This window comes from Podarcis muralis, chromosome Z (assembly GCF_964188315.1).
Source record: "Podarcis muralis chromosome Z, rPodMur119.hap1.1, whole genome shotgun sequence".
Lineage (NCBI taxonomy): Eukaryota > Metazoa > Chordata > Lepidosauria > Squamata > Lacertidae > Podarcis > Podarcis muralis.
The window spans coordinates 49,056,818-49,084,287 of record NC_135673.1 but is presented as its reverse complement, the minus strand read 5'-3'; the positions used below and the strand labels follow the sequence as shown (position 1 = coordinate 49,084,287).

The following is a 27,470-nucleotide window of genomic DNA, read 5'->3' as shown; positions in this document are numbered from 1 at the left end:
AGCAGGACACATAAAATGCCGAGTCACTTTAGCTTAGCGCTACATTGGATACAGCTTATTATCATTACAGTTTTGCACTTTTTAATTTATAAAAATATTTATATATTGCAATTCATTAAAAATATATAAAAAAGCAGCTCTTCTTATTTTCACAAACAGAAAGTAGGGCATCCAATAGGAACTTCCACCATGTAAGAGCGAGCTGCAGCGGGGCCTCCTTTTCTGTGGTTTTGATATAACCAAATCTAATCTGAGCCTTGTTTGAGCAGAACCTATCCTCCGCTACTCCTCCTTTGGAGGACAGGGCTCTGGGCTCCCCCCCCCCCCTGGAGAGGAATTGTTCTTGTTCCTGCCCTTGGGATGGTTGGGGCTATAAATTTCACTTAATCATAGGACTTAGGCTAGTGGGTGCCAAGGGGGTAAATCTGAGCAGAGCCCTTTCAAGTGCAGGTGAAATGTATTACAGTGGTACCTCGGGTTACAGACGCTTCAGGTTACATACGCCTCAGGTTACAGAGGCTTCAGGTTACAGACTCTGCTAACCAAGAAATAGTACCTCGGGTTAAGAACTTTGCTTCAGGATGAGAACAGAAATCATGTGGCGGCAACAGGAGGCCCCATTAGCTAAAGTGGTGCTTCAGGTTAAGAACAGTTTCAGGTTAAGAACGGACCTCCAGAATGAATTAAGTACTTAACCCGAGGTACCACTGTAATTTGCAATATGATTTCTCTCTTGTCCTCCCACCCTGGGCTGCTCTTTCCAACCAGAGTGAAGGCCTTTTTGGCTTTTCTTTTTTTAAAGTATGGGAACTTTCTCTTTCACATGTTCTCTCCCTCACCCTCCCTCATCTCTCCCCCCCTAGGGCAGGGGAATTGGGCTATTATTGAACCCTTGACAGACATTAAAATCAACGGGTTTAAATTGCTGCCAAGCATGGACATTTCCTGCCTAAGCCTCGAGGGCACTGAAAAAAAAGTATGTTTGGTGGAAGCAGGAATATGTAAGCCAGATCCCTCAGTGACTCAAGGTGGAGGGGAACTTGATATTTTGCAATTCATAGATTTCAGAAATATCCTCATAATGAACAACACATGGCTAAATTATATGTCGTTTAAAATTGGGGCTAAGCTGAAAAGCGGTTAGGAAGAGGGGCAGAATTTGACATTTCTGTGAGCCGTTTGTGGCAGCATCAGATGCCCCTCTTGAGTCTTGACAGTTCATTTCTGATGCTCCAAAAGAGACCAGAATTCTTCGTTTATGCAGGACTCGTGGCCTTCAGTTGACAATACAGCCACATTGCCAAATCCACTTGGCTACGTACCGACGTTGTCCTGATACGTAGCTTGACACCTGTTAAAATTTCAAGCAATGCTTTTTAAAAATTACACATCTAACCAAAGAAAAAAGTGTGTGTGTGTGTGTGTGTGTGAAATGAATGTGCTTGAGTCTACTCAGAGCAAGACTAATACTGGATGTCACACAATTATGTTTTAGACACAATGTTGTTGTTAAAAAAAAAGCTAACATGTGACAAATTGAAACAAATGGCTTTTTAAAGCCAGGCTAATGGTTCCAGAAGTAGCAAACCTCTACATGGAAGAGGAAGATAATAGTTTCTTTTATTTTCTCTTTTTTGTTTTTCTTTTGGCTTCTGTCTGCCCCCCCCCCCACAAGCCTCACTTGCTTCTTGATCCTCTTAACTGGAAATATTGGGGATTTAACTTTGGAACTCTCTGCATGTAGAACATGTGTCCTTATCACTGGCCTATGACCTCTCCTTCCCTGTAGGGGCAAAGCTGTGTGTGCAAAGTTGTCCCCTGTTCCTTAATAACGGTGAGGGAGACCATTCCAAACAGTGGGACCAGTCACATCCCACCCCCCACCCACCCCAGCTTGGGTTTTTACTTAAAACCAAGTTTCCAGCCCACAGGATGCAAAGCCAGGCAGTGGGGACTCTTTAAAGCCAGGTGCAAAGATTTTTTTGCAAAGATTTCCAATCCAAGGTGCCGACCAACCAGACTTCGTTTCCTGGTCACCAGACTCCTCAGTTAAGGGCTCTTAATTGTTGTGTGAGATGCAGCTGGCAGGCAGAGCTACGGAAATCTGGAGACTTGGAGAACTGTTTGTTCCAACCTTAAACTTGCTAACATGCAGCTCTGACATCTAAGTCTTGAAACCCTAAACTGTAGCACGGTTTTCCTTTCCAGTTAAATACAGTCCCAAAGCCTTTCTGGAGGATTTATCACCGCATCGCGTGCACATGTGTCTTTTTGTACATGCTACCTCCTGACTCTGCAGCACATGTTGCTGAGTTGCGCTGCGCTGCTTTTCAAAGTGCCAGCGAGCCACAACCACTTCTAGCACATTCTATTCCAGGGGTAAAGAGCTTCAGTAGGCCAAGTAAGTGTGTGTGTGTGTGTGTGTGTGTGTGTGTGTGTGTGTGTGTGTACGTACGCGCGCATACACACACACACACACACACACACACACACACCATCTTTCTCAGGCCTTTGAAACTCTTCCCAGGCCACACCTCTCAACAACCAGGCTTCACACACGCTCCTTCCGTATATTTGCCTGACTAGAATTTTTTCTTGCGAACCACTTAGCGGTGCAATCACAATCAAGTGAGCCAGGCAAAAAACATTCCTTTTTCAACCAGGCCTTTGGTTGATTTGATTGACATCCTAGGCCCTTTTAAAATGTGTTCTGGGGGGGGGGTAGGGGGTTATTGGGTTGTTACTGCTTTTATTTTGATTATGTATTTTGTGGTTTGATATTTTGATTCTGGGACGCAGGTGGCGCTGTGGGTTAAAGCCTCAGCGCCTAGGACTTGCCGATCGAAAGGTCGGCGGTTCGAATCCCTGCGGTGGGGTGAGCTCCTGTCGTTCGGTCCCAGCGCCTGCCAACCTAGCAGTTCGAAAGCACCTTCGGGTGCAAGTAGATAAATAGGGACCGCTTACTAGCGGGAAGGTAAACGGCGTTCCGTGTGCTGCGCTGGCTCGCCAGATGCAGCTTTGTCACGCTGGCCACGTGACCCGGAAGTGTCTGCGGACAGCACTGGCTCCCGGCCTATAGAGTGAGATGAGCGCACAACCCTAGAGTCTGGCAAGACTGGCCCGTACGGGCAGGGGTACCTTTACCTTTTTACCTTTATTTTGATTCTATTTTGTGAATCGCCCTGAGACCTCCGAGTATAGGGTGGTATATAAATTCAATAAGAAAGAAAGAAAGAAAGAAAGAAAGAAAGAAAGAAAGAAAGAAAGAAAGAAAGAGTGATATGCACAATTTGTTATATAAACAACACAGTAAGGATAACATCTCTGATCACGCTTCTTGCTTTATCTTGGTGGAGGATAGCGAGGGGTGTGTGAGTGTGTGTGGAAACCGCCCTCATGTACAAAGGCAAAAAATCAATTTTGCCTCTCATCCAAACAAACTCTCAGGCTGCATTCAGACGGTGTTTTATTCCATTTTCCTCTCATTTCCTCACCTGATTTCTATGTTTTATGCAATCTTCCACATGACGTGAAAGCCTGTTCAGCAAATCTAATGGAAGTGTAGTGCTCATTCCCTGTGTTCTTTCCAGAGGCAAAAGTCCACCTGCAGCCCTGTTAACTCAGAAAATTGCAGGAGTTTTGTGTTGTAATTTCACGAGATGAAATTTGGGGGTGGTATCCCAGCATGCAGTTTTTTGCCACCATTTAAATTTAGCATGGCCTGTTGGTGTGTTGGTCAAAAAACCACAGCTCTGTAATGGAAAAGGTAATGCCGTGTAAATGGAACATTGGAAGTGGGGACAGAAGCGTTATCACCAGGAAAACTTAATGAAATAAGCCCCATGTCTGAATGCAGCCTCAGATCACCTCCCTGCAAAATTTCACAACGAGGGTTCTTGGAACCTGCTGACAGCACCCTAGCCTGTCACTCCAGGGATAATGGGCAGGCATCCAGGTCTTGCAGAGCTTCCTTGGGCTCCCCGCATCATCTGCCCTGCATGCACCCAGTTCCAGGCTACCGTTGGTGAAATTCCCAGGGGGTCCCAGAGATGACAAATAGGATTACAGTGGTACCTCTAGTTACGAACTTAATTTGTTCCGGAGGTCCACTCTTAACCTGAAACTGTTCTTAACCTGAGGCACGCTTTTGCTAATGGGGCCTCTTGCTGCTGCTGCCGCTGCGCCACCAGCACACAATTTCCGTTCTCATCCTGGGGCACAGTTCTCAACTCGAGGTAACTCTTCCAGGTTAGCGGAGTTTGTAACCTGAATCGTTTGTAACCTGAGGCGTTTGTAACTTGAGGTACCACTGTACTCCTTCCTTCACAGTCCTTTCTCCAGGCTCTGCACACCTTCCCTCCTCCAGCTGCTTTTCTTCATGGCAAGGCACGGGGGAGACCAGTGTGGCCCCGTCCATGGGCTGGTGAAGGAGCAGCTGGTCCTGCTGTTGCTTTCCTTGTCCCACTCTGTTCCTTTTTCCTTTTGTGCTGTGTCTGTTAGATACCGAGTCTGCTGTATCTTTTAGTATCAGTGCTTAGAAAATAGTAGGCACTTTATAAATGTTAAAGACAAAATAGTTCTGTCTGTGGTTCTCCTCCTGGCCCCTCCACCATGCTTTTATTTTTGTTCTCTGCAAAGGTCAACCCCACACCGCAGGGGGCCCAAGCCTTGCTGAAGATGATGTACTGTCCGCACTGCCAAGGCCTAGTTGCTGTCAAGCCGTGTTACAACTACTGTTTCAATGTCATGAGGGGCTGCCTCGCCAACCAAGGCGAGCTGGACACGGAGTGGAATAACTTCATAGGTGAGTGGCTCTTGTTTGTTCAGTTTATTTAAACCAGGCGATGGAGAATTAACAAAATGAAACAAACCCCCGTGTGATTTAATTAATTATTTAGAAAAGTGTATATAGACTGCTTAATAAAAACAGAACAACATGGCTGGCATAAATTGATAAGGTATTGCCCAAGAATAGGGATCCCAGGAAGGTTGTCAGCTAGGGGAAAGAACAAGAGATAGGTTAATAAATAAGGTTAAGATACAAAGAAGTCAGACTCCTCTAGATTTACACCAAACCACCACAATTAAGACTAGTTGCTTAGTTCTTTAGCTAGCTCTTTAACTAGTAATGGACCCAAATATAAGCATTTTGAAGCATAGAAGTTTACACTTACTTTATGACACTGAAAGTGTTGAAAGTCCTTATTTGTTAGTTCAGTGTGCTGTGGCACCTGGGGTGCCTTGAAGGGTGGTCAGGGATGCTGCAGACAACAGGGGCTGCTGCTAGAGGACTCCCAAGGAGAGGGGAGAGGAGAGGAGGCTGAGGGAACACACCACAAGGGAGGGTGTTCAAAAAGGGGTGAGGGGCTGCTGGCTCTGCAGGCAAGGGGGGGCATAACTGGGCTCCTGAGGTTCAGAGCATGGTTTCCCTACTAGGCACCTGAGCCCACAGGGGAGTCGCAGAAACAATGTAGTTGGTCAAGGGAGCTGTAGACTCAAAAAGATTGAAAAGCAATGTGTTAGTGGATCTCCCCCCCCCCCAATATAATTTAATTAAATTATTTTTTTCTCGGTTTCCGCCACTCCCCTTACCTTTTAAGAGCCATGCTGTATAAAGTGTGATATAGCACCTGGCTGAATTTTCTGACAGCATTTTACTGAACAGCTCTAAGCACTGTATCCAAAAAAATGTAAAGTAATGATCCACAAAACTTAAAAGGCCAATGTCCAACAAGACTAAGGTTCCTTATCCCTTCTTTAGGCCTTTTGAATATTTTTAGTTCCATTGGGATGCAACTGAAATTTTCTGCTCCGGGCATCTAAATAGCTGGCTCTGTTATCAGTGGAGCAGGGAGAGGACTTCTGAGCCTTCTGGGAAATCCACCCTAAGTAGCTCTGGAATTACAATTCCCAGGGTCCTTTGGGGAAATCCTGAGAACAGGGGTGGACAAATGTGTCAATTTTGGTTTCTCCCGCTTTCTAACTTTTCTAGTATAAGTTCATTTTGCTACTCTCCCGCATCAGGCTGGATCTCTCTTTTTAAAAGTCCTTGTGAAAATTCACCAGCATTTTAGTACAGTGGACGCTCGGGTTGTGAACGTGATCTGTGCGGGATGCAGGTTCGCAACCCGCAGCATTCGCAACCCGCAGCGGTGTGTCTGCGCATGTGCAAAGCGTGATTTAGTGCTTCTGCTCATGCACGACCACCGGAACCCGGAAGTAACCCGTTCCGGTACTTCCGGGTTTTGGCGGTCCATAACCCAAAAAACCCGCAACCTGAAGCATCTGTAACCCAAGGTATGGATGTACTTGTTTATCCTAAGGGACACATTTTTGTGTGCAATTTTTCCTTATACATTGCATTGTTTTATGTTTCTGTTCTTATTATCATTGTTCCTCTTATCATTAGTATCATTAAATGTGTTCCCTGCTCTTCATCCAGGGCAGGTTGCAAACATTTAAATTTTGTTGTTGGAAACAGTTAAAACCATATACAGTCACAGAAACAGCCAGTCCTGTTGTTTTTCCACTAATACATGCAGATGTGTGTGAGTGTGTGTGTTTGCTTGTTTGTTTTATAACCAGATATACACATTTTTATGGGATGTGGGTGGCGCTGTGGGTTAAACCACAGAGCCTAGGATTTGCCGATCAAAAGGTCAGCGGTTCGAATCCCCGCAACAGGGTGAGCTCCCATTGCTCGGTCCCTGCTCCTGCCAACCTAGCAGTTCAAAAGCACGTCAAAGTGCAAGTAGATAAATAGGAAGGTAAATGGCATTTCATGTTGGCCACATGACCCGGAAAAACTGCCTGTGGACAAATGTTGGCTCCCTCGGCCAGTAAAGCAAGATGAGCACCGCAACCCCAGAGTCGTTCGCGACTTGACCTAATGGTCAGGGGTCCCTTTACCTTTACCTTTACACATTTTTACACACTGTTTTTGGTCAGAGAGCTGCACCGCAAAATGCGAAGTACTGTATACATTTTGTTAGGTAGTTGGTAAAAAGTAGAGGTTCATGTTAAAAGGTGATCCGAACTTAATTTCTCACCCCACCCCATCATTCCCTGAGAACTTGGTAGCGGAGATTACAAGGCTTGCAGATGCTGTAGCAGGAACTTCTTCCAGGTAGCCAAGACACAGTTACACTCTAGCAATGGCCCTTTTCATGGGCTAAAAACCTTTCTAGATTCCCTTGCCAGGCTGTTCTAGCCATGGCTCCGGATGATTTTCCCTCCCTCTCTCTCTCTGTGTGTGCAGGGGTGTTATTTGGCATAGAGGCCTGATATCCCTTCCTCTTGGGGCTTGTTACAGAGGCTTGCCTTGTCCTGCGCCTCTGCACCAAGCCTTCAGAAGCCCAGTTTCACCAGAGAGGATGTGAGCACACTAGCTAATTCATCCAAGACCATAACCAGAAGAGCTCAGGGCTGAAAAGAGTTGCAGCAAAAAAGTGCAGAATGTTTCAAAGGAGAAGGGCTGAGTGCCAGGAAGCTCGACAAAGGAGGACAGTCTGCTAATTGTAGGGGCCTCTGCACCACTCACAATGGCTCAAGAGGCAAAGCTCCTTGTGAGGAGGGAAGGCAGGAGCACTAGCAAAACAAGAGAGCCAGTGTCGTGTAGTGGTTAGAGTGCCTGCCTAGGACCTGAGGGTGCTCGGTTCAAATTCCCACTGGGTGGCTTTGGGCCAGTCGCTGCTTCACAGGGCTGTTGTTATGGGGAGGAGTGTCAGGAGCCAGTCAGGACCAGGTCAGAATGAAAAACACTGGTGTCAGTGAAGTTAACTCTTTATTGAAAAAAACCAAAACACTGCAGGCCTAGCAACTCTAGGGGCAGTTACAGGGACTGAAGGAGAGATTCCCTGGCTTCTTCACCAGCCTGCTTCCTCTCTGCATCTTGGCCGCCCTCCTCTGCAGCCTCTGCTTCTGCCTCAATGTTTTCCTGCTCTCTGCCCCAGCCTCTTCCTGCTCACTAAACCCTGTTGCCTCTTCAGCTTCTGACACCTCCTCCTCCCAGTCTGGTCCCTCTTCTCGCTCTGACCATGCATCGTCGACCCACCACCAGTCCCCTGGCTCTGATCCTTCTTCCCCTGGAGGTTCCCTTGGGGGTTTCCCAGCTGGTGCCTCCCACGCACTCCTCTGCACCCAGCCTGTCCACGGCACTCAGCCATTGAGAGCTTGTAGGCAGATGTTGCTGGTCAGAGCCAATGAAACTGAGTCAACAGACAAACATTCTGACTTGCTGCTAGAAGGCAGCTTCCACTGCTCAGGTGTTCAGCAAATGCCTGATGAAACAGGTGGAGGGATGAGTTAGTTCACCACCTTGTGGAAGAGAGTCTGTAGTTCTGGTGCCACAGCCAAGAATGCCCTGCCTCCAAGTCACAGCAGACCAGTCTTCATAAAGCCACCTGTCCCATCATTGCATCCCCAGATGTTGCCAGGGCTGCCTGCCCCTGAGCATTGTCCATGCAAGCTGGAGGTTTGTGGAGGTGTTGCACTGCAACAACATCTGGGGATGACCCAAGGCTGAGGAAGGCTGCCTTAAAAGGAATCCAGCAGCTGCCAGGTCTTAATTGTAGGGGGAGGGGAGGGAATGTACACATGAGAGGAGGCATTTTCCCCACCCCCAGGTAAACAAGCATGCAGCTCTTACTGCTGTTCCAAACCATTATCAGCTTTGCCCTGGGGCACCTTGCTTCCTCCTCTACCCAGCCTCCGCCCACCTCCTCAGTTGTGTAATTCTAAAGCCCTCTTGTCCTGAACCACAGCCCAATGCTGTTGAGGGGGGGAGGGGGGGATTTACCATTCATCACGATTTGTTGGCAGGCAAGATCTTAGCAGGAGCGAGGATGTAGTCATTCCCATGCACCTTTAACGCATCTACCTCGCTAAATCCTTGCATTTAAAAAGTGAAAACTTCACCCTCCTTCAAAAATGCCATCTGTCTCCCACCTGATTCATTATGGGTTGCAATGAAATGAATTTCTTCTTGGCCCATCCCTTTCAGCCCCCTGCCAGCACAGAAAGAGTTTCCATCTGTATCCTTCCTCTGAGAGCAGAAGTGTGCTTATCTCTGAATGCTTTGCGCTGGCAACTTGGATTGCTCCTCTCTCTCTCTCTCTCTCTCTCTCTCCCTCCCTCCTGTCCTCTCCTCTGCCCCCACCCCCACTCTCCCCTCCCAGCCTGAATAAGGATGGCATGCCTGAGTGGTGATTTGTGTGCTGCAGGTCACAAGGCCCCGATTCAGGAATGCTCTACTTGGCCACGAGGTTGGACAAAGACACCACATAACCCAGAGATCCATTCTTTCTTCTCTTCTTCTGTCCCCACCCACCCCCAAGTCTCTCTTTCAAATTTATTGATTATTTTGAAAAACAAACCAACAAGAATACCACTTTTTGTGTGTGTATCTTTTTTACAGTGTCTATCTATCTATATCTATCATCTATCTATCTATCTATCTATCTATCTATCTATCTATCTATCTATCGTAAACCAAGACATTTTCTCTTGGCTGTAACAGGGGCAGCCTTGTTGGCTCACCAAGGCAGCTCTGAGCATTGCTCTAAGTCATGCTCTGCTTTCCTGTGGAATGCTTCCATTTTGCTGTCACATCAAAAGCCATTTCCCCCTCTTCACCCCTAGTACAATGAGGGATATTCATGGGAGCAGTCATTGCTCAGAAAGGCTGAAAGCTGAGCGTCATGGGAGCTGGCTGCAGTTCCATCTCAGGCTATGCCTTGCCCAGCTGTCCCATCCCTTGGTCTGCATTTACTGAAGCTCTTTGGTCAGTCCATTTGCCCTTCCCGGGTGGGCAGCTTTGCAGGTGGGCACTGCATCTCCCCTATGCACTGGTCTATTGCTGGCCAGATCGAACGCCTGCTGCCAAATTGGCCAATAGCGGCAGGTGGGGGGGGGGGTCAGTGACATGTGCCATTGCTTACCTCAGTGCCCATGGCCAAACTTTTCACATCTGCAACCAATAAAGTTGTGGCATTATTTGATCCCAAAAATCCAATAAGCTGTGTGGTGTCTGGTTATTTGCAGCTTCGGGAATAGGGTTGTCACAGGGCCTCGCCATGCAAACATGGAGTGAGGATGAGCATGGTTTGCATTGGTGCTTAGCAGGCACTCATGGGTAATGCAGAAGGTCTGTGCCTTGGAAGGGAGTGGCTGCCTCTTCCCTTGCAAATATCCATTTTTCACAAGCCTTTCTGAAATCACCCAGGTGGGGTTTGGCATAGGGGCCACTTCATTTGGCCTGTGGCTACAAAGAGTCTTCTTTCAGCTTTAGGAGCATTTGTGGCACGGCAAATTCAGATGTGCAAGGTCCCTTCATGATAGTCACAGGCTTGTCCACAAGCACTTTCCTAAGATTATACAAATGCCTTACAACTATGCAGCAATACTAACTAGAGATGCATTGCAATTATCACTGCCTGCATGGCCTTTCTGCTAGATCTACTTGTGTTCATTTCATGTACACAGGTAAATGATTTGGAGTGCTCCAATATCTTATTTTGGAGTGACTTAAGAAGTTCCAATGTGCTTAAAAGGGCTTGCGCACCACTTTCTTGAAACAGAAGCACCTTCTGTCCCCAGTGTTCTCAAATGCTTCTTGGAGCATACAGAACAACTCTTCTTTAGAGTTCTTCCCGCACCCCTTCTCCAGAGTGACCCTGGGAGTCAATCCTCAGTGTCTGATGGGCTCCAATCAGCACAAGGGGTGAGAAGGCTCCGTGGCTAGAAAGCTCCCCTTCCATGCTGATTGGGCGGCTGCGGGGTGCTGGAGACAGGAGCCCTGCTGCAAGGATAGAAATGGATCTTCAACCACTACACCTCTACTTGGGATCACAAGAACAGCCTGGCTGCTGGATCGGGTCCATTTAGTCCAACACCCTGAGGCTGGCCAGATGGCATTTTCGGAAGCCTGGAAGCAGAACTTGAGCACTATCCCTGAATTTTGCTCCTCAGCAACCAGTATTCAGAGCCATAAAACACTTAGTTTCCTTAATGTTCCTCGGCTGATTCCTGCCACCAATAAGCTAACAATGTAAATATATACAAGGGATGGAAGCCCTTCAGCGGAGAGGGTGTGTGCATGGGTGTTCTGATTTTTTTATATATATAAAAAGAAATGAAACAGGAAAACTTGAAATGCAGCATGAATAAACAAGGCAGATGGTATTATTTATTTTAGACAATCTGCTCTGATTGCAAAATTTCAGGGGAGGGTGCAGTTTGAAGAGCCTGGAATCTCTTCCTCCCCCTGGGGCTCAGAAGGCAAATGGGGAGGGGGAGGCAAGCAGGAAGCCCATATGGGAACTGGTGTGAGGAAGTGGAAAGCTGGGAGAAAAGCTGCCTTCCTTGGTTTCTGAAACCATTCCTAGAGAATTTTCCAGATTTCCACGTTGTTTACTCTCCTTGTTTCATCAGCATGAGCAGGAGAGGTGCTGTTGGGAAGCTGGTGTGGTGGGGGGGCAGTATAATAGATTGTAACTGGGTATCCAGTGACTCACACATTGCCATTCCCTGCCCCCTCGCTAGCAAACCCGTGATGTGAAAAAGCTCAGCAAGACCAGCAGAGTAAGCAGGCCTTTCGGTAGTTTTGTGACATCAGTGGCCAACATGGTCATGCTGGCTGGGATTGCAATGCTGTCCAAAACATCTGGAGGGTACTCGGGTGGGGAAGATTGACTCATTGCATCTGCCACAACCCTCCACCCCACTGTTCCTGTATTCTGCCTCAGATTCCATGCTCATGGTGGCGGAGAGGCTGGAGGGCCCTTTCAACATTGAATCCGTCATGGACCCGATTGATGTGAAGATCTCTGATGCCATAATGAACATGCAGGAGAACAGCATGCAGGTCTCCCAAAAGGTGAGGGCATTTTGCATTTGGAGAGAGAGAGAGAGAGAGAGAGAGAGAGAGAGAGAGAGAGAGAGAGAAACTCATCTTAATGAAATCAAGGTTTCCAAGCCACGAGGCGCCATGACCTCACTATAATTATGAATTACTTTTTAATTATTTTTCATCTCTTGACATACTTTTTTAAAAAAAATGTAATTACATTAGTTTGGTTGGATTGCATAATTTGAGTTGTCAAATTACCTGGATTTTATTTTTTTTTAATGGGGGAATGACTGTTTGTTTTTTAAGGCAGGAGTAGAAACTGAAAGCTCAAGGGATAAAGTTGTCTACTTTTCAAGGTTAAACCATCCCTATAAAGAGTCAGGAAGCTGAGCTGGTCAGCTAGCAGTTGCTGTGCTAAATCAGAAAACATCTGTATTGCAGTCTAGCATGTTAACTTCAAACTACTGGCACAATGGCTGCAAGAAGTGGGCAGGAGGTAAGAACAAAGATGCACAAAATCAAACTTCTGATACTGTTATGTGTCTCCCGTCAATTCAGGTTTTCCAAGGGTGTGGGCAGCCCAAGACACTTGCGCAGAGCCGGACGTCTCGCTCCATTTCAGAAAGCAGCTTTAGTGCCCGTTTCAGACCCTACAACCCAGAGGAGAGGCCGACCACAGCAGCTGGCACCAGCTTAGATAGACTGGTGGGTATACAGAGATCTGTGGTGTGTGGTTCAACATGACTAGGAATGGGGGTCTTCTCTCCCCTGCATAGAGCAGCGCTGCCGAGCTGGTGGCCCACAGGCCTGAAGGCTCATTATTGTTATTATTTATTACATTTCTACACCACCTGTCATCAGTGGGTCACAGGGCAGTTTACAGTATAAAACCTCAGTGGTACTATAATAATAATAATAATAATAATAATAATAATAAAATTATTTATATCCCGCCCTCCCCAGCCGGAGCTGGGCTCAGGGCGGCTAACAACAATAAAACAGTACAAAAGTACAGCATAAACAACACTCTAAAATCATTCATTATAAAATTAGTTACTAGACTTAGTAACGAACAAAACAACACCCCACACACACTTTGTCTGGTAGAAGAGGAATGTTTTTGCCTGATGCCAAAATATATGTAATGAAGGCACCAGGCAAGCCTCCCTGGGGAGAGCATGCCACAAACAAGGAGCCACCACAGAAAAGGCCTGTTCTCGTGTTGCTGCTCACTGGACCTCTCATGGAGGAGGCACACGAAGAAGGCTGCAGTCTGGGCCGTGATCTGGCCTAACAAGCCTTTTCGGCTGGCCTGTCAATGGCTTCAGCAGCAGCACTGAACAAAGCGTCGCTGACATTGATTGGATCAAAATGCAATGCTCTGAAAAAATGAAGGAGCTCTTCAGTCTGTTTCAAAGTTTCCCATGGAGCAGCAGGCACCAGAGGCTATAAAAGCTGCTTTTAAGAAACCTTTTCTCTTCAGTCCCTGTTTGTGGGCTTTCTAGGAGCATCTGGTTGACCGCTAGGAGGCTTGGTCCTGCTCTAGATGGACCTTGCGTCTGATCCGCTTTTCTCACAGTGGCCACTCAGATGACTTTGGAAAGTTGAGCAAAACAGCACCTCTCCTCCTTTCAGTTCCCAGCTATTGGTATTCAGAGGACACTGCTTCCGGCTGTGGAGGCAGAACATAGCTTCATGGCTGGTAACCGTGGGTAGCCTTATCCTTCACAGATTTCTCTAATCCTCTTTTTAAAGCCATCCAAGCTGGGTGCCCTTTTGGCAGCACAAAAGCTGTTTGCCTGCCAAATTCGTTAAGAGACCCCAAGTTCCAGCGCTGTGAGAGAGGGAAGGGGAATAGCTCAATGGCAGAGCATCTTCTCTGCATGCAGAAGGTCCCAGACTCCCCAGGTAGGGCTGGGGGGATGACGACTCCAGCCTGCAACCCTGGAGAGCCACTGCCTGTCAGTGCAGACAATGCTGAACTAGATGGATCAGTGGCATAAGCCAGCTTCTTTTTTCTGGGGTTGTTTTGCTGAGCAAAGGAAGAGTAACTTTGATGATACTCTTTGACCAACAGGTGACAGATGTGAAGGAAAGGCTCAAGCAAGCCAAGAAATTCTGGTCCTCCCTTCCCAGCAATATCTGTAGCAATGAGAAGATGGCTGCTGACAGCATCAATGAAGAAGAGTGCTGGAACGGAAGTGACAAAAGCAGGTTTGGAAGAAGCCCAATTCCTCCTTTCATAGAATCATGGAATTGTAGGGTTGGAAGGGACCACAAGGGTCATCTAGTCCAACCACCTGACAATCATAGCTGCACAATCCCTGGCAGGTGGCCATCCAACCTCTCTTTAAAAACCTCAAATGAAGCCTCAAACCTTTCAAGGTAGTCTGTTCCATTGTCAAGCAGCTCATACCCTCAGAATGTTCTTCCTAATGTTTAGGTGGAATCTCCTTTCTTTTAATTGGAATGCATTGGTTCAGGATTCAGATTCCAGACAGGAACCCTGTGTTAGGTGGGTATGTTAGTCTGGTGGAAAAATAAAATAACAGAATGCCTCATTCTCACATAAAGCTAAGCCGTGGCTTGCTAACAAACCATGAGTTGTCCCAGAGGAGATTAAACAAGCTGTGATATGTGTTTCCAAAACTCAGTTCATTTCCCAGCTGCACTTGCCTCATGCCTTTGTGGCTTGGTGAGCATTCAGAGTGGCCAAATGAACCATGGTTAATGCCAATGCAATGCCAAACCATAGTTTAAAAATCTAAGAACTTGCAAGCCTACAACAAACCATGGCTTCAGATCATGGTTTGCTGGCAGTAAGCACACCATACTGTAGTTCAGTGGCTGGGCAGCGTTCACACATGGTTTAAACCATGGTTTAATATACCATGGTTCAATAAATGCTGCATTAGCGTTTGTGTGAACCTGGCCAAAGAGGCTAACAAGCTTTCATTGGCATTTGGTTGGCCTGCTGGACTAGATGAGCTGTTGGCCTGATCTAGAACCCTCTTCAGATCCATGAAGTGCGATCCTGAGTTACAGGTGTTTGTGTTGATGATAGATATAGATGATAGATAGATAGATAGATAGATAGATAGATAGATAGATAGATGATAGATAGATAGATGATAGATAGATAGATAGATAGATAGATAGATAGATAGATGATAGATAGATAGATAGATAGAGATGATAGATAGATGATAGATAGATGATAGATGATAGATAGATAGATAGATAGATAGATAGATAGATGATAGATAGATGATAGATAGATAGATAGATGATAGATAGATGATAGATAGATAGTAGATAGGTAGATAAACACAGAGTTTGTGGGACAGTGGTGGTGGTGAATAGTAAGCAGCGAGGTCAAAAATACAAAAAAATATAGGCAACTGTAGTTGCAGTAATAACAGTGGCCATTCAGAAACAGTTGCTAATGATGACTCATTCAACCTGGCATTGGAAAGTTATTAATGCATGTAGGGCAGCTGTGCTTTCCATGCAGAAGTTTCCAGGTATGACTGGAGATGCCCCCTGTGGAAACACTACTGGTTAGTGTAGACAATATTGAGCTTGATGGACAAATGGTCTAACTTTGTATAAGGCAACTTCCTATGTTCTTGAGCAGAGAAGAGGGGTGTGAAGACAACGTCATCTCTCCCACTGTCTGTTCCATTCATCCCTCATCATGACCATTGCTGACCGTTGACTGAGTGGCCTCTGATGGAGTGAATGCTGTTTCTCACAGGTATGTCTACGCAGTGACAGCAAACGGCTTAGCCAACCAGGCGACCAATCCTGAAGTGCAAGTTGACACCTTGAAGCCAGACATGGTGATTCGCCGGCAAATCATGGCTCTCCGCGTGATGACCAATAAGATGAAGAATGCCTACAACGGGAATGATGTTGACTTCATTGATATAAGTAAGTGCAGATGAGTTTTCCCAAGGCAATGAGAGAGAACCTGAGGCTTGCCAGATGTTGCTGGATTCCAGCACCCATCATTCCAGACAACTGACCACGCTGATGGGAGCTGGAGGCCATCGACTTTTGGAGAATGCCAGGCTCCTGGCCATATATCTAGAGCTTATTGAAGTTCTAGGATGCCTGGAGGGTCTGTTTCTGCAAAATGGAGGGGTGCGTAGGATTCTTCTGCATTCCTCTGATTTTCCCAGAGATCTGACTGGGTGCTGGAAGCATGGAAAGAATTTACGAATTTTGTTGTTGTTTAGTCATTTAGTCGTGTCCAACTCTTCATGACCCCCTGGACCAGAGCACGCCAGGCACTCCTGTCTTCCACTGCCTCCCGCAGTTTGGTCAAACTCATGTTCGTAGCTTTGAGAACACCGTCCAACCATCTCGTCCTCTGTCGTCCCCTTCTCCTTGTGCCCTCCATCTTTCCCAACATCAGGGTCTTTTCCAGGGCGTCTTCTCTTCTCATGAGGTGGCCCAAGTCTTGGAGCCTCAGCTTCACGTTCTGTCCTTCCAGTGAGCACTCAGGGCTGATTTCCTTAAGAATGGATACGTTTGATCTTCTTGCAGTCCATGAGACTCTGAAGAGTCTCCCCCAGCACCATAATTCAAAAGCATCAATTTTTCAGTGACCAGCCTTCTTTATGGTCCAGCTCTCACTTCCATACATCACTACTGGGAAAACCATAGCTTTTACTATACGGACCTTTGTTGGCAAGGTGATGTCTCTGCTTTTTAAGATTTACCAATTTACCATGTGGCAAAATGATGCGAGCCTGACTAGTGGTAGAATGCGGAGCATGAGAGTGATCACTTGGTGAACAGCCTTTCATTCTGCAGATAGATCACTTGGGCGTTGGAGGCAACTGGAATCAAGTTCCATAAACTTGGGCACACAGAGCTCCTTGCAGATATGAGCCATACATTCAGGTCCTGGGGGACCACTAACAATGACTCCCCGGAAGGCCTCAGTGATCAGTCAGGGATATAATGAATCAAATTGTTAAGAATCCTTGTAATGGAATACAAAAACTGTAGACCTGGCCCTTGAGCTTATTTGGCAGCTTGGGTAGACTTTTGAGCCCTGGAGTTAGGTGCTGGCAAGAGTCTGTCCCCATCAACAGTCTAGCCGCCGCAGTGTTTTGCACCTGCTGGAGCACCGAACCAGGCTCAAAGGTGAATTGCAATTTTTGAGTCTGGAGTTGATGGGCTTCCTTAACAAAAAGAGTGGGGAGGTGCTGGCCCAGTCTGGATGACGTTTGCTCTGCACTGCATATGTTGAACTTTAAAACTTTCAATTTCCAAAAAAGAGAGAGTGTTAAAAAGTTGTAGTAAGGCTTAGGAATTGAAAAGATATTTTGATTAAATAAACATAATTTGGTGTTGCTTGGTAAGTAAAATGTGTGTAGAATTGCATAGAAATCATTAAAAATGATTGCCAAGTACTTGCAGTTATAGATTAATATATTTTTTTTATTGTTGTTGTTTACCATTATCTGACATTTTCAAAAGGCAATATTAAAATTCTTTGGTTTTCCTAAAGCAGTTTATGTGCCTCACAAAAATAGTAGCAGATTCAAATTCCTCATACCCAAAAACATATTTTTAAATACCCCCTGACTGAAGAAATTTGCAAAAATTATATCCCCCCATCTAAAATGACACACCCTGAATTTCACTTGTTGTTTGCAGCTGACTCCTGTCCAAATTTTGCCTCTTGCCTCTTTGGTGAGGAGTTGGCAGATGGGTTTTGCTCCAAACTCATAATATAGTGAATCTGAATAGAATGCTAGAATTGTGGAGCTAAACAAACTGTCTGTGCAATTCTTCCAGGTGATGAAAGTAGCGGAGAAGGCAGTGGAAGTGGCTGTGACATGCAGCAGTGCTCTCCCGAATTTGTGTTCAATGCAACAGAAGTCAAACAGAACACCAACAAAATGGACAAGAATGCCAGCCCCGGCAGTGCCTCCCCCAGGGTGGCCTCCTTGGAAGCACCTCTCCTCTTCAGCACCCTCTTTTTCCTGGCCGTGCAGAGACAGTGGAGATAACTGTGCCACTCCTTTCTTTCTTTTACTTTTTGAGGGTGGAAAATGACTGCTATTAAAACGAAACAGGCACCCGAATAGGCACCCGATTTCACTTTTGTACCATCAAGTGACTTGGGGGGGGGCAGGGAGGAGGGGTGTGTGATTTGTAAGTTAATGGACAGCAGTGTACAGTTTTTACCATGTTGCCGCTGGGTTTCATGAGTTTTTCCAAGATCTCTCTCTCTCTTTTTTTCTTCCTCTCTCTCTCTCTCTCTCTCTGAATTTTTGGGAAGGGGAAGATGAACGTGAGGATTTGGACCAGTTAGTCTGACCTGTTGACTGAGAAACCACAATAGATGTGGTGAACTAAGTTGTATATACAGGCCTGTAGGTAGCATTGCTTTTGTGTTGTTGTTTTTGTTGTTTTTAAATAGCCCATTTCTCTCTTGCCTCGCCACAACCCCTTTCCTTTTATTTTATTTTAGCCTGTTCCCTGCAAAACAAATGGCTGAACCAGAGTCCTATCTTGGCAAGGATGATATCTCTCCCCTCCCTCAAAACACACACACACACACACACACACACACACACACAAACCCAACCCACATGAAATTATCTGTACAGAGGCAAAAGGTTTTTTTAAGAAAAAAATCATCATATTTCATGGGCACTGAAAGAAGCTGCCTCTCAAGCAAACAGACACTTCTTTGTATAATGTTGAGTTCCCACATGTATCCATTACGCTCAGATGCCTTACCTAGGAGAGGAAAGGGGCTAATTTCTTTGTAGGGTGTTCCAATCTTTAGAACAGAATGTGAACGGTTAGCTTTTGCACACCTTGTTCCCAGCTGTGGAAAGCAAATCATCATCTCCCCCAGCCCTTCCCCAAGAAATTACCCAGGTGCATTTATGGCAGTGGTTCCCAGTTGGTGCTCTGCAGGCCCCCAACTACCATAAGAGATACCAAAAATTTCAAAAGTAGGAGGTCCATGGCTTGGCTTTTGAAAACGGGGGGGGGGGGGTGTGTGTCTGCAGCTAATTGGGAACCATTGATATATGGGGTTCTGCCCCTCCCCCAGCTCCTCTGAGATTCCACAGCCTCCCAGCACCCAATTTTTAACTGGAGCAAACATTTGGCTTCCAGAACCCCTTCCTAGTTTTGACAGTGTCATTCCTAGGTACAATATCTGCTACGCTTCCTTGGTGTCAAACTGGGACTGCTACTCTGCAAGCTGTTTCACACAGGGAAATAGATTTAGGTCCCATCTGCTCTATACTTTTAAAGCAGTATCATATCACTTTATGACTTCAGCCACGGCTTCTTCCAAAGAATCATTGGATCCATAGTTCATTAAGCATTCTGAAAGTTGTTAGGAGACCCCTGCTCCCCTCCCAGAGCTACAAATCCCAGAGTGGTTTAACAGTTGATCCCTCTTCCCACAGAGTTCTGGGAATTGTAGCTCTGTTGAGGGGAACAGGGGGTCTCCTAACAACTATCGGCACCCTTAGCAAACTGCAGCTCCCAGGATTCTTTGTAGGAAGCTATGACTTGAAGCCATAAAGTGATATGATAGTGGTTTGAATGTATACTGCTTTTCTCACCAAATGGAAAATGGGAAGACTGGTCCATGTGATGTGTTTAGACCTCTTCCAGATGTTTTGGATCACAGCTCCAGCCTTCATGGCCAATGGTTAGGGAAGATGGTTGTCACAGTCAACAGCGACTGAGGGGTAATAGGCCACATTAACAGCTGGTGGGTTTTTAATGGGTTTCCAGGAACAGACTTTTAGGCAACAGGTGAGGTTGAGAGATTTTACCGAGAGGGAAAGGAAGGAGGCTGATGTGAGGCAAGATTTGCAACCTTCTTTCTTGGAAGATCCCACTTACCTCTAACCTCAGAGGGGGCTATACTGAGGCAACTGGAAACTCCTGGATAAATGTATATATTTTTATATTGGGGGGGAGGGGTGAACAAATAAAATCAATTTAAATAGAATGATACATGTGAAGTCTGCAGGAAGACTAAAAACTTTTCTGGAAGTTTCTCCCTAGTTCAGCCATCGTTGTGTCACTCTGACTCTGAGAACAATTGGCTGAGGGTAAAAGAGAAAGAATGAACAAGGAACATCATGAGAGGGGGATTTATTGCTATCCTGTGTTGTATTGTAAGCGGGGTGTGTGTGTGTTCGGGTTGTTCCTTCTATTTTTATACTGAAACATTAATTGCTTGGTAGATCAGGGTTGGGGTTTTTGTTCACATCCCCCACCCCCCGCACTGAACCCCCCAAAAAGAAGAACCTTTATATAAAAGACAGAATTGTATTGGCTGAGATACTAAATAAATTGCTCCTGAGAGGCATAATATTTCCAGAAGTAGCCATTTATTTATTAAAACACCATGTTACTAAGCCAGACATAATTCTGGCTAGATGTTTGGTGTTTCTATTGGTTGGGGTTTTTTGCGGGGGGTGGAGGGGTCCTGTTGCTGAAAGCTGGTCACAGAAAACCTGAGAAAGGTTATAAATGTATGCATGGGAAAGAGCGGGGTGAATTGTAAATAACTGTTGCTTTAAGGAGTTGTGGGGGGAAATGTGCCGGTGACTAAGAAACTACCTCATTTCTGAGGAATTTCCCTCCCAAAGTTTTTTATTTTGTTTTTAGTGCTGTTACACTGAAGAAGAAAATACCAGCAACCAGGGCCTACAGCACACAGCCAAAGGAGTGATCCCCTATAGATCTCGTTAGATTGCTTTTAATTCTGAGCCTCAAACTAAGACCAGCTGTTTCCCTTTTCAGTTCTTGGGCCGGACAAAAGGATTTCAGATGAGCCTTTTCTGCCAAGGGTTTCCATGGCTCCTAATGAACTGGATTTGGATGTATTACTTCCCAACCCCTTGTTTTCCTCTTTTCAAAGAAAAGAACAACAACAACAACAACAACAACAATAATAAAGGGGGGTTGTTATATGCATTTCAGTAATGAAATAACACAAATCAACCTTATGTTCTCGGGGTTTGTTGTGAGTATGTCCCAATAAGATCTAGGTGGATAACTCCTTCGTTTTATTTTGCTGGCTGGTGGCTAATGAGCTTGCCAGCGAGATTTAAATGGGCTGCAGTGAAACATGGAGTTTCTTGGAGCCTCTGCCAGCTGGGGGCGGGCAGGGGAGTTGTGAGAAATAAAACTGAGTAGAGCTCAGAAGAGAAAACGAGCTATGGGGGAGCTTGGTCTACATACAGAATAATAGGACTTTTCTGGATCCTCAACTATGCAAAGAGCCTGTTCACACCAGCGTCTTCCTCGCTTGACTCCCACAACGTTGTGTGTGGATGGTTTGGCACTGGCTTAAAAAAAACTTCTGATATTCTCCTGAACTCATCAAGCTCCTGTGAAGTTTACATATGTCAAAATGTGTGCGCAATTGTGAGAAGCTGGGCCACAGGGTATTCCTGGGTTGTTTTTAAAGGCTTGTAAATTATCCTCTTAAAAGGGGGGGGGGGGAATAGCCCATTTGGTGTACCCAACAACAACCCCCCTGCCCTCAGAATTTCCATTAATCCATATATATATATACCTAGACACCCCAACTTTTACACGGGAAGACACCCGAGGACACCAAAACCTGCATTCCTATACCCGTGAAAATCTACGAAAGCATATATATATATATTATATATATATCCCATATATATATCCCATATGTGGGTTAAACCACATAGCCTAGGACTTGCCGATCAGAAGGTCGGCAGTTCGAATCCCCGCGACGGGGTGAGTCCCGTTGCTCCGTCCCTGCTCCTGCCAACCTAGCATTTCGAAAGCACGTCAAAGTGCAAGTAGATCGATAGGTACCACTCCGGCAGGAAGGTAAACGGCGTTTCCGTGCGCTGCTCTGGTTCGCCAGAAGTGGCTTAGTCATGCTGGCCACATGACCCGGAAGCTGTACGCCGGCTCCCTCGGCCAATAAAGCAAGATTAGCGCCGCAACCCCAGAGTCATGCGCAACTGGACCTAATGGTCAGGGGTCCATTTACCTTTACCTTTTTATATAACTAATGGCCTACTAAGTATTTTTCATTAAGTTGTTTTGATGCAGATGGGGCTCCACCATTGTAAAGCACCAAAGCAATTCCTGGAACTTGTGATATTTGAATGGACTTTACCCCCCTAACCAATAAAAGGACCGGGGGGGGGGAGTGTCCTCCATTTTATATAATAAAATAAAATGACATGGTGTCATCTAAGAGGCTACAGAAGCCGAAGTAAGCGTAGAATGATGAAATTTGCATTTCCTGCTTTTCTGTGCATGCTGTGCCGTAAATGTGAAATTTCTATTTAACTGTGAATACAGAAACACAGTGGTTGTAGAAGTTCAGTCAGGATCACTGCACCATAATGGTGGCTAAATATTTTAAAATTATGAATTTCAGTCTTGTTTTTGTTATGTGATTGAATGAGTGATTGAATGAGTGTTTGTTTCCTGCTTGGCAGGGGATTGGACTCGATGGCCCTTGTGGTCTATTCCAACTCTATGATTCTATGAGTGTCTAGTTCTCATGGAATCCTTAAAGCCACCCAGATTGCAATGTTTGCAAAAGTGTCAAGAAACAGAGGAGGTCTTGTGTCTGTATGATCCTGTTAGTGCTTTTGCTCTGCTGGTGCCAGATTACACCAACAGCGCATATAAATATAAAGTCATCCAGAGACCTGAGAGCAGATTCCAGCTGAGCAGATCTCAAGCAAATTTTTTGTGTGGGGAAGATGATTTTGTGAGAGGCTCTACAGACTTCCCCATATCCCCATAAGTGTGAAGCTAGTGCACACCAGGGGAAATGCCTCTGACCTCTCTGCAATGCACAAAGGTTCCTTGGCATCAAAGGGGACATGGAAGAGGGAGAGAGCCTGAAACCCCAGGCTCTGGGAGGCTGCTTTCTTCAAAGGATTTGAAGAGAATCATGAAGATGGTGGCCAGGAGGTAATTTTATGCACGTCTGAAACCGCCGCTCCCAGCACTGAAGCCGGACTGTCTGGGAGCTCATCTGGTGGGGCTTTGCTTCACTTGGAAGGGGGCCTGTCTGCATTGCGCCCACTCCTTAAGGAGGTCCTATGGGGGATGGAGGTGGTTGCTGCTCATGACTACATCCCCACACATGTTTGTCAGCTGGCTGGCTGCAACATATGCCCAGACGCCTTGCTTTTGAAGTTCTGCCTTATGCAACAAGTTAAAAAACAGTGGGGCATTTGGCGTGAACATGAGCTGGTCAAAGTAGTCCAGGAATCTTCCAATTTTTGAAATTTAATTTCAAATTGCAGTAGGAGGGCCAGGGAGGGGGGCATGTGGAGGCCATCCTAGGTTTCCCAACATCAGTTTTCCTTCTCACTTTGGGGCAAGTGGTGGATAAATTGTTGCAGCCCACCCCCTGCTTGTGTGCCATAATTCTTCCTTTGAAGCCCAGTTCAAATTGAAGCTGTTGGGCTGAAAAAAAGGGGGGGTTCCCAGGTCAGACATCATATAAGGCTTAGGAAAGGTGGGTATGGCTAGCCCAAAATAACCCAGGATTGTGGACTAGAGTGTAGAGTTACATTTCCAACACTGTAGGAAGCAGAAGATTTGCACTGCAGATGGTCAGAACTAAAAATAACCCACTGCAATTACCAAAGAGGTATGCAAAAGCAAAATGATCAAGGGCTGAAGCAATTCCCCATGAGGAATAGTTGCAATGTTTGGGGCTTTTTAGTTTAGTGAAGAAAATTATTCAACAAGGCAGGTAAGTGGGGGCAGGATAAAGGGATATAAGATTCTGCATGGCATGGGTAAAAGGAACTGAAAACCTTTCTCCTTCACATCATAGCAGAGCCTGGGGTAATAGCCAAAGTTTTAGATTGTTAGGGGATTCTGGACAAATAAAAAGAAGCACTTCCCCACACAGCACATAATTAACACTATGGAACTCACTGCTACAAGATGTAGTGTTGGCCCTCAAGTTGGACTGTTTAGACAAGCTCATAAAGGACAAGGCTGCTCACTCTCCTCTTGACACCAGCTGCTGGGAATCCAGCGCAGGAGAGAGAGATTGCACTCTGGTCCTACTTGTGAGGTTGGCGCCCGTGAATGCAGGATGCTGGGCTAGACGGGCCTCTGAGCTGACCAGGCGAGGCTCGTCTAAGTTTTTATAAATAGGGCTGTCATGTTATTATTGGGGTTTTTAAGCCAATTGAGTAAAATGAGTTTGAATTAAATGGAGCTGCTTAGAAGTGCAGAAATTTGCATATAATTAAAACAGGAAAACATGCCGTTATGAATTGTGGACGACTGCATCAGGGTCCCTTTTAAAAGAGGCATTTAATCTCTGAGTGCCTCTCTAAACACTGTACTGGCTTGTAATCCCCCCCCCCCAAGTGCCTCTGTTACAAGTAGTTTGTTCCTCTTTTTGTAAGTGCCTGACTAATTGAGATAGTCCATTGAAGGTTGCAGCCTTAGCAATTAAAATATATTCTATGCAACTGTTAAAGAACTACGCTCACTTGCATTTGATTCTCCCTCCCCTCACCCAGACTCCTTCCTTTTCTCTCCCTCTCTCGGCTTTTCTCCTCTTCAAAAAGAACCACAGAATTGTGGAGACCCCACAATGATACACCTTATGTCAGGACACAAAGTCCTTGTGGGTTTCAGGCCACTGGATGAAGATCAGGTTTGGAGGCAGTATTCTGGGAATCACAGGGGGGAGAACACTCGTGGTCATGTCCTGCTTCCATGTTTCTCCAAGGCATCTGGTTGGTGACTGTGAGAACAGGGTGATGGATGGGTCTTTGGCCTGATCAAAGAGTCAGATGCTTTGTTCTCACTGGTCCAACACTGTTTTCTGCCTCTGCAATGTGGTAAGGTCCTTTCTGCCCATTTCATTCCTTGATCTAGCATGTGTAGGATGACCTCTCATCAAGGAGACTTCTGTTACATCTCTCCACTTTGGAGTGTGTGTGTGTGGTTCTAGAGTGTGCAACTTTGCAGTCACTCCAGCATGCCAATCTGTGCACATGAACTTGGACGAAGAGCACATCTGGCCACAGTTTTGCTTTACAAAGAGAAATGCTTCTGCTTAAGTGCAATACTTTAGAACAATTTGCTTCTTAAAAGTGGGGTGGGAAATCATAAGGCTGAGTGAAAACAAGCTTTCAAAATATTAAAAAGTCAAAACTGCTCCCCCTAACATAGCTTTGTTCTGTGGGATTTGCAGATACCATGTGATTTAAGGAAGTGTGCATGTGTTTATTGGAGGCTGCAGGGATGGCTCTCTATTACCCAGACTGGAGCTGCTGCCTCAGACACGAACATTAGGGAGCAAAAAGCAGCAATGAGGTGCTGAAGGAGAGCGCTGCGCCTTGACACCCACAGCTTCCTAAGTTCTTGGGCTACACCAAAACATCCCGGAGGATCCTGATCTGTTGCCAGCATTACAGTAAGATTCAACTCCTGGCCTGACTGATGTCTGCATACAAAATTTGGAGGGAGCACACTGGTTATCTCAGGTATCAAAAATTTTGAGACTGGCCCTGGGTGTCTTGTTTATTCCACTCTAGTTTTGCTAGCCCCAAAGGTGGGCTCTGCTCTTCTCAAGATGTCAAAGACCCTTTCGTTGTTGTTGTTGTTGGCAACTATCTGTCTCGAGAGACAATGGAGTGTGTCTCCATGGTGAAGCCAAACCACTGCATTAGTAGCACCGAATTGACCTCCCCAAGGAGCAAGCCTGGGCAATGTGTATAGAGATCCTGAGCTGCCCAGAGGACAAGACCTCCCATTCTTCTTGGTCTTGCTGATGTGGTCCAAAGGAAAGCAGAGCAAGATGTTTGGCAGCAACTTGGCTGCAGGAGTTGCCGGAAGGAGGTGCACAATGCACCATCCAACCATCCTAGGGACTCCACATTGGATTTGTGTGGGGCCTACTCCTTAGTATTTTCTTTTCCTGAAGATATCTCACAAGGCAGTGGAGATTTGGGATCAGAATCTTCCTTCTCCTAGATGGGCTCCATCTGCTTCTCATTTCCATCTTCAGAAACAGCCTTCTTAACCATTGGACCCACTCTTGATTTTGTCTGTTCTATCCGTCAAAACCTGTCTTTGCATGTAGAGGAAGTCTCTAACTCAACCAGGGTTTGAGATCCATCGACTACCCTAATCTAGTTTAACCAGACAGTTAAATCTGTTCCCAGGGTATGACCACTGTCATGAGCAAACTACTTCGGAAGAAGTCCCGTAACACCCCATACACCCTTTCTTAGTCACTGCAAATAATATTCAGCAACTGTTTTGGGGTGAGATATTTCAGTGTGTGCCATCCACACACTTTCATGAAACCTTTGCAGTGATCAGGACTAGAAACACTGGGTTTTGTTTTGTTTTCATAACTGCACTGGGTTTAGGACCTGGGGGGCTGGGGGAGGAATATGGCTTAGTGACAGAATGCAGAAGGTCCCAGGTTCTATCTATCCCCAGTGAAATCTCTAGCTAGGGCTGGTAGAGAGAGCCCCTGCTTGAAACCCTGGAGAGCTGCTGCCAGTTTGTGTAGACCTTGTTTAGCCAGATGGAACACAACAGCCTGACTCTGCACAAGGCAGCTCTGTCAGTTCCTCTGGCCATCCTGCATTTGGACTGCAGCTTTGCTGGAGATTGAGCAGAAGGCTTGTGATGATTCATTCGATGTGTATTAATAGTGCCATCAAGATAATGTTTTTTTGTCTAGCTGTGCAGCACCCAATCCCAGCAAACCCAAATATTGCACTCTCCATCTGGCTTGTGGCTGCTTCTTCAGCAAAGGAAGCTTTGAGGAATTGTTTGGAAAGAACACTGTACAGCACGTTCTGCTGAGGAGAAAAACCAGATAATTACCATCCAGGGGGGGGGAAAGTTTTTTTGCCTTCTTGCATAGTGATGTGGATGTGGGCCAATTCATTACCAGGAATGACCCAGCCCATAGCAGTTGGAAGGTTGGTGCCCTCCTTCTGAAGAGGCCTGTGGGTGGAGAGGGGCTTATTCAGCCTTTTTCATGGCTGTTGGTTGGATATATCCTTCAAGTCCTGGGTTGGGTTAACTTTGTGCCAAGAATGCAAGAGTGTTCCTGGTGATGCTTTTGCACATGGGGAGGGAATCTTTAACATCTCTTTGCCTTGTGGAAGTTGCCCCTGAGGAAAGGTGGTTTTCTTAATTAGAGGGGCTGCCTTCATTGTTTCTTTATTTTCTCAAGGTTTGCAACAAAAATCCCTGTGATCCTCTCAAAAGTGAAAACATATTTCAGGAACAGGTGGAGTGTGAAGCCCTATAGACAGATGTTTCTGGACTCCACCATTCTTGACTGCTGGCCATGCTGCTGAGGGTTGATGGGGATCCATCAGCCCCAGAAGGCCAGAGGCTTCCCACCCCCCCCCCCAGCACAATACTTTCTCAGTCCTGACATTTGGTTATTACATTAGATGTGTTTGTTTATCTAACGAGTGCTGAGGAAGATGGTAGTTCACTGACTTCTGATATGACTTCCAAGACACACTAAGTTTTTATGAAAAATGTCCATTTTGGTTCCCAAAGTCCTAGCTCTGACCAGTGAGTACAGGTGATTCTCAACTTA

General features: G+C 45.9%; 1 protein-coding gene across 1 annotated transcript in view; it reads left to right on the top strand.

Annotated features, from left to right (window-relative positions):
• The window catches only part of GPC4 (glypican 4), an 86,290-nt gene extending 66,069 nt beyond the window's left edge, over window positions 1-20,221 (top strand). The window contains exons 4-9 of the mRNA XM_028715943.2: window positions 4,639-4,804; window positions 11,745-11,875; window positions 12,407-12,553; window positions 13,926-14,062; window positions 15,606-15,781; window positions 17,663-20,221. Coding sequence (XP_028571776.2) covers window positions 4,639-4,804; window positions 11,745-11,875; window positions 12,407-12,553; window positions 13,926-14,062; window positions 15,606-15,781; window positions 17,663-17,877 — 972 coding nt within the window. The 3' untranslated portion in view covers window positions 17,878-20,221. The remainder of the gene's footprint in view (window positions 1-4,638; window positions 4,805-11,744; window positions 11,876-12,406; window positions 12,554-13,925; window positions 14,063-15,605; window positions 15,782-17,662) is intronic.
• Window positions 20,222-27,470: the final 7,249 nt, after the last annotated feature.